We start from the raw sequence: 9,150 nt of genomic DNA, 5'->3' as shown, positions 1-9,150 counted from the left end.
GTTGAGCACTCAGTGTGGCCCAAGGACAGAGATGCTATTGTCAGCCCATGGGCATAAAAGGGAAAACGGAGTCCTGCACTGAAGAAGCCTTGCTCAGGGTCACAGAGCTAGCCGGTGACAGAGCCAGCTCCGGGGTCTGTGCTCTAACCCCCGTCCTGTCTCCCTGGGAGTTGGAGGTGTGGTTGCTGGCAGCCTGAGGCTCCCAGAGAAACAGCACAGGAGAAACACCGGGGTAAGAGGCCCACCCAGGAGAAGGCGGCAGCTGTGGGAGGGGGAGGCAGGAGCGGGCAGCCAGCTGCTGTGACCTGTGCCTGGCCCTGGGCAGCAGGGCCAGGGGAGTGGAGGGAGGGGGTCGGCTCGCCCTGTGCCCAAGAGAGCGGGTGTGATGGCACCCGCTGGCCACTGCCATCGCTGGGCTGGAACGGAAGGTGAGAGGCGGGTGGCAGCAGGCAGGGTGAGTGGCCTGGTGGGGCTGGGCTGCAGTGGGGCCTTGGGCACCAGCAGATTGCCTGGCTGAGGGGAAGACCTGCCCGTCTCTGGCAGGAGCAGGAGGGCGTGCGCGGCGGAGCCATCTTCCTCTACGGAGATGTCATCTACAGCGGTGGCAAGAAGTTCCGGCAGGCGCTCAAGAGCCATGCCTTCCAGGCCCTGGTGCCCCTGCTCTTCCACCTGGCCGACTCCTGCCCTGAGGTGGTCACGGTGAGTGGTCTGGCGTGCCTGTCGTCGTCAGCTTGGGTTGTGGTTGTAAACCGCCCAGACGTTGTCGCTGAGACCCTGGCCCGGGCCCTGGAAGGGCCAGCAGCCCAAGGCCGCTCTCCGTGGTGTGTGGATGGTCGCCCTCTCCCTGTGTCCTCACGCGGGGCGCCTGTGTCCCGACCCCTCTCCTTACCAGAGCACCAGTCATACTGGATCAAGGCCGCTGTCAGACCTCGCTTTAACTCAGTCACCTCCCTAAGGACCTTTTCTCCAAATACATTCATACCCTAAAGTCCTGGGGTTTAAGACTTCAACACATGGATCTTGGTGACACAAAAGTGCGCATCCCGGGGACACAGGGACACAGGGACTCTCTAAAGGAGTCGTGAGACCAGGGTCTATGGCTGGTGGGGGCTGGTGAGCAAAAGGCCAACACTCTTTCCTTGGGTGCCTAGCCCCTGAACTGGGAGATGCACTCAGGGTTGGGAAGGAGGCCTGGGTGGCCAAGGCACCTCTGGAATCCTCCTGTGAATGACAGCAGGACACCTGCGGGTCTCGGGGAGTGAAAACTCTGCTGCGGAGACCCCACTTCATGCCATGGTGCAGCTCCCCTGAGGTACAGCTGGGAGGGGGTGCTTGCTGGGCCCAGGAGGGTGCAATGTGGGGGTGGTAACGTGTCTCTGGGCACCCGCAGAAGGCAAAGTTAACCTTCCTGCGCTGCGCCATCCTGCTGAAGTGGGAGTTCCGGAAGGAGTTATTCAGGAAGTTGGCTTGGGGTCATGGCCCAGGCGCTGAGAACGACATCTTTATCTACATGGTGAGATGCTGGGCTCCCCCGGGGGTGGGGCAAGGAGGCAAGGGAGGTGGAGACGGGCTGGGTGCCAACAGGGTCCCTCGAGGGGTTCCCAAGTGGGCAGGGCAGATGCCAGCGCTCCCTCGGGTGTCCCCGCCTCAGTCCTGTGGGTGGGTGTTTATTAAATGCCGGCTCCATGTTGGGTTGGAGACTTCAGCCCCTGGGAGGACACTGTTGCCTCTCTGCCGTGGCACTCAGGGCCTCCAGGGTGGGCCACCAGGAGACCACACCCTGCCACGGGTCTGGACCAGGGGGCCGGGCCAGCAGCAGCCCCACAACGCTGTGGAGAGGCCCCGGGGGACACGGCCACCCCTGACATCCCAGTGCTGACGTCGGGCAGGCCCTGTAGGTCCCAGAACCGGCAGTGGACCAGACCCCCACCTGGCGTGGAGGAGATGTGTGTGGAGGTGGACGTGGACAGGCTGGGGAGAGCAAGAGACGCTGCAGCTCCACAGCTCCGTGTTCTGGGCCCAAGAAGATCCCTGCCCCGGCTGGCCCTGCCCGCCCAGCCGTGGCAGCTGCAGGCTCCAGGCGCAGACAGGGCCCGGCTCCAAGGCCCGGAGGAACAACAGGACACTGGATCCCCGTGCATGCGCCTCTGAACAGAGGAGACCCGCAGACCTGCAGACCCGCCCGCACCCTGTGGACTCTGATGGCCCAAAGTGTTCCCAGAAGGGGCATAGGCCATTCCTGGGAGACATCTGGACTGTATGCGGAAGGGGTGACCGGGAGGCGAGATCCCACCGGAGATGGGCGTGAGAAGGGCGGGTCCTGCAGAGCTGCAGTCCTGCCAGGGGTCCAGATTGCCTGCCCTGGACCAGCCCTGGATCAGCCCTGGACCCAGCCCGGAGTCACGGCCCTCACCCTTTCAGGCTTGGAAGGCAGGGCCAGGAAGCATGAGGGCCACTGCCCATTGCTCACCCGTCTCCTTCCCCACCACCCCAGGTGGAGAGCAACTTCAACAGCTACCACCAGTTTCTGATGCAGGCGCTGGTGTACCTGGACAGCCCCAACAGGCGCCTGAAGCTCACAGCCATGAAGTTCATCGGTAGGTGTGGCCATTGCCCGATCCACGTGAAGCCGCAGTCCGGACGTGAAGCCTGGGTCCGCCAGCTGGGCACCTGCCCCTTGTCCTTGCCTGCCTCCCTCAGCGGCCCCCACCCTCCCCCCTGCAGGGGGCATCCTGCAGGACTACTTCAGCAATCTCTGCTTCTACCTGAAGAAGGACGACGTGAAGACTCTCAAGAAATGTAAGCACAGGGCCACCCTGAGCTGCATGGGAACTGCCCTGATGCTGGAGTGGCCTCAGCCCCTCCCCAGGGCGGGCCGTCATCTTCCCCTTGAGAACTGACCCCAGGACAGGCCGTGACCTACCCACCCCCCCACCCACAACCTACGTGGGCCCGGGGGACAGGCTGTGACCCCCTGTACCCTCTGATGGAGCCCCCAGAAGGGCAGTGTCTTCACAGACCAGATCCTCAGGGCGCGTCCTGTCCCCTCCCTCTGTGCCTGCCCTCCACACCGCGGCCGGCTGTGCCGCGGCTGGAGGACCCTTGGGTCTCTGCTGCAGACTTCGAGACGCTCAGGCAGGACCCGGACTCCATGAGCCGCAGGTTCTGCAAGCACTTCTCCAAAGACGTCGCAGAGCTGTCGCAGTACGTCATGATCTTCTGAGTCAGCCTAGGGCTGCCGATCCTTGCAGTTGGTTTTGTTGTGTTGTGTTGTGTTTTTTGGTTCTGTATTAAATATGAGGAGTTTCTTCTGGCCTCCCTGGGCTCTTCCTACCTTGAGCCCTCCTGATGCCCCCTCTTCAACCAGGGCCCGGCAGCCTCCCCATCAGACCCAAATGCTGACTGGCCCTGGACCCAAAGGGCCGGCAACACAGGGTCCTCAGCATCTCAGCTGGGCATCTCCTTTTGCTGCGAGAGCCAGGCACTCCCCGAGGGCACTGGGCCTGGAGCCTCAGGGGTTGCCTTGGCACCCCCTCCTCACTCCTCCCCAGCCTTTCAAGATCCCATGATGCTTCCTCCCAACTGCTCAAATCTTCCACGTGCCTCACCCTGGTCCAGGCCCTGAGCTCCCCACCTTCCTGTGCCGACCCCCTGCTAAATGAGCATCCCACCCCTGCCCATCCTGCCCTCAGGATCCTGTTTAAGTCTGAAGCGTGGCCCCGGGACCCTCGGCGATTTGGTCCCCACCTTCCACTGCCTTTCGGTCGAGGTCTTCCCCCTGCCTCTGCAGAGCCTAGGGGCCCTGCCCAGCCCTGCCCAGGGCTGCCATCCTTCCCAGCCCAGACTTCACGTCTTCCCCTGCGAGGTCTTCCCTCCTGCCAGGGCCCAGGTGGGAGCCTCTGGCTGTGCCCAGCGAGGAACCTGAGCGTCAGCAGTTGGCGGGGCGGGTGGCGTGGAGCCACAGGAGCCAAGGGCAGAGTGTATCTTCAGAGAGAAGGGGGAGTGGTGGGCAGTGTGGAGTGCTCCCAAGGCTGGGGGTAAGGAAGGCAGAAGGATGCAGGTCTTCGCAGGGTCACCTCAGGGTCGGCAGGTGGGACAGAAGATAAAGGAAGAGAGTCCAGCCTCCATGGCGCACAGACTAGATGCTCTGAAGACACCTCCCACCAAAATACAACCAGATCTTGGATAAGTTACAATAACTGTGCTTTTTAATGTATGGCTGCCTCTCAAAGTCACTGGTGTGAACAAGTGGAGAGCAGTCTGATCCTTGGATGACTAGAATATACACATCTGATAACCCAGCCATTCCACTCCCGCCTTTACAAAGCAAAGGGATCCTTGTACAAGTCCGAAAGTGCAGAGCAGTGCTTGTGATGGTGGGACGTTTGAGACGTGGACACACGGACCACATCCAGCTCCCTTGGACGTGACGATGAGTTTTTAGATAGAACACAAAAGAACAATCCATGGAGGAAAAAATGATGCTAATTTTTTTAGTTTTAAAATTTAATTAAAAAAATTTTTTTTAATTAAAAAATCTTGCTCTGCAAAAGATACTGTTGAAAGATCGAAGAGACCAGTCAGAGACTGGAAGAAAATACTGGCAAAACATGTATCTGATAAAGGATATCTAAAACATACGAGGAACTGAAACTCAGCAATAAGAAAATCAACACTTCCGTGTTCCTCTTGTGTGACGGTTGTGAGAGTCTCAGTCCAGACCTCACCCCAGTCCTACTTGGCTGTGAGAGTCATATGTTGTTGAAACTCATCAAATGCTTAAAATGGGTGATACTTATTATATATACTTTGTATCTCATAAAGTTGAATAAAAATATAAAATTCAAGAACGCACATCACAGTTTTTACACACAGAAAATGTTGTTATGTATAGCATCATATAATCTGTGGTACACGTTCGGCAGTATTTTTTATTAAAAGAAACCATGTCAAGAAAAAAAAAGCGAAATAGCAGATCAGATGCACACATAGCAACCCAGATGGATCTTTGAGAAAAAAAAATGCTTAGTGGAAAAAAGTGAAAAACAAAATTGAGATATATAGCAATATAATTTAAATAAATTTAAAATATGTACCCTTTTATACCGTGGTTATAGAAGATGTTCACATTACAGGAAGCTTGCGAAGGGTGTAAGGAACCTCTATACTATCTCAGCAATTCTTCTGTAAGCTTATTTCAGAATAAAAAGCTTTTAGAAAACACTTATTTTTTTCCTCCCTAAGAGCACTTACAAACAAAAAAGGCACATTAACTAAATTAGAGTAGTTGCTTATAGGTTAGTGGGAGGATTTTGGGGACAAAGAAGAATAAATAAACACGTTAATAAGCCAGAGTGGGACTTGCGTGGGCAGTGGTGATAAAGTGCCAGACCTTAATCCTCTGTGGAAAGAAGGGTTTACCATCAACAGATTGAGGGGCTTAGGAAAACATACTCCAGGAGGAAGGAGGAATGAAACTTAAAATACCCTGGTGCGACAGAGTGATTTATAATAATAAACACATACTTGGTCTTCCCTTCTCTGGTACAGAGCGCCCCAAACCCTTGCAAGGTCATAAGTGATGAGGTTTAAAGAGTCTTTTTGCATGTCAAAGAGGTGGTTTCTGGACCCACCAGAGGAGAGGGCTGGATGCCAGAAGAATCAACCTTGGGACAGAGGGAACTGTGAAACTAGCCCCGGCTCTAGGGAGGGGAGAGGGGCTGGAGGTGGCGTCTGCGGCCAAAGGCCAGGGCTTTAATCAGTCCATTCTCTGTGATGAAGCCTCCATGCAAGCCCAAAGGCAGGGATTTGGAGAACGTCCGCACTGGTGAACACGTGATGATGGATGAGAGAGACGGAGGAAGCTCCAGCCCTTTTCCCATGCTTTCTCTGTGCATCCTCCATTGGGCTATTCCCGAGCCTTGTCCTGCCATCATAACCAGGGATGCAGCGAGTAAAATGCTGCTCTGAGTTCTGCGAGCAGCCCTGGCATATCCACCAAACCCAAGCGGGAACCTGGGAGCCCTGAATCGCAGCTGTTGCTTAGAAGCACAGGTGATAACCTGGACCTGAGGCTGGTGTCTGAAGCATGTGTGGAGGGAGTAGCCGTGTGGGCCTGAGGCCTTAACCGGTGGGACCTGCCGCTGCCGCAGAGAGAGGGTCAGAGCTGAGCTGAACTGGAGGACCGCCAGCTGATGCGTAGAGCTGGCCTGCTGGTGGTGTGGGAGAAACCCCCATGCACACCCGTGAATCGGAGTGGTGAGCCAAGAGACTGTTACACACATAAGTAAATATAACCAAACGCTATCTGTTTTTAAAAAAGATAATGCCGTGCCTGCGTGCTTAGTTGTGTCCGACTGTTGGCGACCCCATGGACTGTAGCCTGCCAGGCTCCTCTGTCCGTGGGGTTTTTCAGGCAAGAATACTGTAGCGGGTTGCCATTTCCTTTCCCAGGGGATCTCCCCGACACAGGGTTCAAACCCACATCTCCTGTGTCTCCTGCTTTGCAGGCGGATTCTTTACCCGCTGAGCCATCAGGGAAGCCCCCAAAAGATAATAATATCTAATTAAAGGCAGTAGAAAAATACAGAATGAAAATAATAATAGAAACTATTACCATGTAAGCCCCAAGAAAGTAAGTCTTCCAAGGTTCTTGTGTTGTATGAAAGGGGGGTTAATATATTGATAAATTTTGGTCCTTAAGTCAAATAACTGGTTATATTTCAACATCTCAAAGGTAAGCTGAAAGGAAACAGAATCTGTATAGTTTACCAACCAATAAAAGATAAAAGTGGACTAAAAATAAATGTGTTAAATGTAACCACTCCAAAAATCAAGAAAGAGGGTTTTTTTTTTTAAGTACAGTGAAAACAGGACAAATATAGAACACTAAAGAAGATGGGGAAACAAGTCCAAAGATGTTGGTAATTACGAAAAATATGATTAAAACACAAAGCCCAGAGCCTGTTCTTTATAAACTGAAACACAAAAGGAGAGAGAGAAGGCACAGCTCAAACAACTGGGGACTACAACGGGGGCCCGCATAGACTCCTCAGAAACCAAAAAGGTGAGAACAAGATGAGCCATTCAGTTTTAATACATTTGAAAACATAGTTGGAATAGGTGGATTTCTAAAAATATACAGCGTGCTAAAAGTGACTAAGGAAGAACTAGAAAGCCTGACTAGTTCTATAATTAAATGCTGATGAGCAGGACTAGTTAAGGGGAGCCAGGGAGGCAGAGTCCTGGAGACGGAGGTGGAGAGGGAGTCAGGGTCCCGGCTGGAGAAAGAGTGAGGAGAAGCGAGGTCGCCCTCCTGCCTGAGGCCCCTGTCCGGGCCAGGCCGGGGTCCAGGCGAGATGGACCTCCCGTTGTGCCTGGGGCCAGCGCCGTGTTGTCAGTTGACCCGAGCAACTGTCAGCTGTGCTGCCAGTTGCCCTGAGCGTTGACAGTTGCCCCGAGCTCGGGGCGGGGCAACTGACTCGTTCCTGACTCGTTCCTGCGACTCCGGGCAAGTTGCCCAGCCTCCCTGCAGGCCAGTCTCCTCCTCTGCGAAGGGGGATTTGAGTAACAGCACTGGATGCCTGCCGTCATGCCCTCTGTCCCGACAGGGAGTCGTGTAAAGGCTCAGGTCCTCACTGAGGGCCACCTTCTCTGGGAGCCCTGCACCCACTGCGACAGTCCCTGCAGGTCTGGGGCGCACGGTGGGGACAGCGTCGATGGGCCACAGAGAACACTGGAGCAGGGCCTGCCTCGGCCTCGACGGCCCGGCGCGGCCCCGGGCTTCCGGCGCGCAGCCCGCCCCCGCCTCGGCCTGTCCTGCCCGCTCTGCTCACTGTGCTGCCCCTCTCCCCGGCGCACACCCGCAGCAGGTAGAGGTGGCCTGTGCCACCTCCCTGTGTGCTCTGGTGGGCCTGCTCTCCCAGGTTCTCTCAGTACCCCAGCTGTTGGGAGAGCAGGCCCCAGGTGCCTGCTGGGGCTCGGGGTGGCCCCTACTCTACGGGGGACCAGACCCCCAGGCCAAAGCCTGATGACTCTGGGGGCACTCAGGACTGGGGAGGAGCGAGGATGGGGAGCTCCAGCCAGACTGGGGCAGAAGAGCCTCTCTGTCCTCCCCAGGGCTGATACCCCATCAGCAGCCTCTGAGCCTGTGTTCAGAAGGCCCACCTGGGTGCCCAGCTACCCACCCCGCCCCCTGCAGGCTCAGCCTGGCCCCTCCCTGGGGGGACCATGCCCCTGTTCTGGCTGCCCGCGCTGGCTCTCAGGGTCCCACCCTCTCCTCCTAAGAATCAGCACCCAGCCCCACCCTGTCCCTCCCCTTCCCTGCCCTGCACCCCTGCCCACCCTCCTCCAGCCCGGAGCTGGCCTTTAGCGGGGACTGGGGTGGAGGTTGTCAGTCGCTTCCCCGCTAGGGGCTGGGGGCTTCTGAGCCTGGAAAGGATCTGAGGGGGTCTGGAAGGACACAGGAGCGAGGCAGGGCACGGGGCTGGCAGACACAGAGAGCTAGTGAGTGGACAGGTCCCCGAGGTCATGGGCAGCCCAGCTGTCCTGGCATCCCGACCTCCAGGCCACCCCCACCTACTATCTGCCCCCCAAGGATCTCCAAGTGACATAGGGGGAAGGAGCCCATGGGGACGCCGCCTTCTGCCTCTTCCCAACTCCTTTCTGGGGTGGGGTCCATATGGTGTTCCCAGGGAGCCATCTGAGCCCAGCAACACCTCCTCCGCCTTCCTGGGGCGACTACCACCCCCCACCCCAGCCCACCCCCACCCATCCCCAGTCAGGCTGCCTGCCGGCTGGGAGGCCAGGCTTGGGCGTGGGGTGCGGGACGTGGGGAGGAAGAGGCCCTGCCCTCCTGTCCCCTGGGCCTGGGGAGGGGCCTGGACTGGACTGTGCTGACTCCCCACGCGTGACCACGGGTTTCCAGACCGAGGAGCCTCAGGCTCTGTATTTCCAAACTCTGGGGCCAGCGCCTTCCATTGGGCAGCTGCATCCAGCCTGGCAGGCTCCGGGCGTCTAGCTTGAGTGGACTGCCAGGCCCCCGGCCCGCACCCGGCCCCAGGCCCGACCACCCTCTGGGGCGGTCCTGGGGCTGGCAGTCCTGGGGGGAGGCTGGGGAGCCGCGCAGCTGGGCGCTGACGTGAGCAGAGC

General features: G+C 57.3%; 1 protein-coding gene across 4 annotated transcripts; it reads left to right on the top strand.

The window, feature by feature from the left end:
• Nucleotides 1-287: 287 nt before the first annotated feature.
• Nucleotides 288-3,302, top strand: LOC122451175 (maestro heat-like repeat family member 5). Of its 4 annotated transcripts, XM_043483778.1 has the most exons (6): nt 288-454; nt 544-699; nt 1,391-1,513; nt 2,495-2,597; nt 2,725-2,799; nt 3,120-3,302. In XM_043483778.1, exons 1-6 carry the CDS (start codon nt 386-388, stop codon nt 3,221-3,223), a joined length of 630 nt encoding a protein of 209 aa, XP_043339713.1. In that variant the 5' UTR covers nt 288-385; the 3' UTR covers nt 3,224-3,302. The 4 variants fall into 4 exon arrangements, with proteins under 4 accessions (XP_043339713.1, XP_043339711.1, XP_043339710.1 ...); XM_043483776.1 differs by having other exon boundaries at nt 544-690; nt 2,495-2,799; XM_043483775.1 differs by having other exon boundaries at nt 2,495-2,799.
• Nucleotides 3,303-9,150: the final 5,848 nt, after the last annotated feature.

Source organism: Cervus canadensis, chromosome 12 (genome assembly GCF_019320065.1).
Source record: "Cervus canadensis isolate Bull #8, Minnesota chromosome 12, ASM1932006v1, whole genome shotgun sequence".
In the NCBI taxonomy this organism is placed as follows: domain Eukaryota; kingdom Metazoa; phylum Chordata; class Mammalia; order Artiodactyla; family Cervidae; genus Cervus; species Cervus canadensis.
The sequence above is the reverse complement of the archived record's forward strand: the minus strand, read 5'-3'. Positions and strand labels throughout refer to the sequence as shown.

What these genes read in the sequence shown, in the direction of transcription:
- LOC122451175 (XM_043483775.1), top strand. Translation starts at nt 386, where the DNA reads ATGGCACCCGCTGGCCACTGCCATCGCTGGGCTGGAACGGAAGGTGAG. An exon ending in CCTGCCCTGAGGTGGTCACG is followed by an intron (nt 700 to 1,390) that starts GTGAGTGGTCTG and finishes GGGCACCCGCAG; the next exon opens with AAGGCAAAGTTAACCTTCCT. An exon ending in CGTGAAGACTCTCAAGAAAT is followed by an intron (nt 2,800 to 3,119) that starts GTAAGCACAGGG and finishes TCTCTGCTGCAG; the next exon opens with ACTTCGAGACGCTCAGGCAG.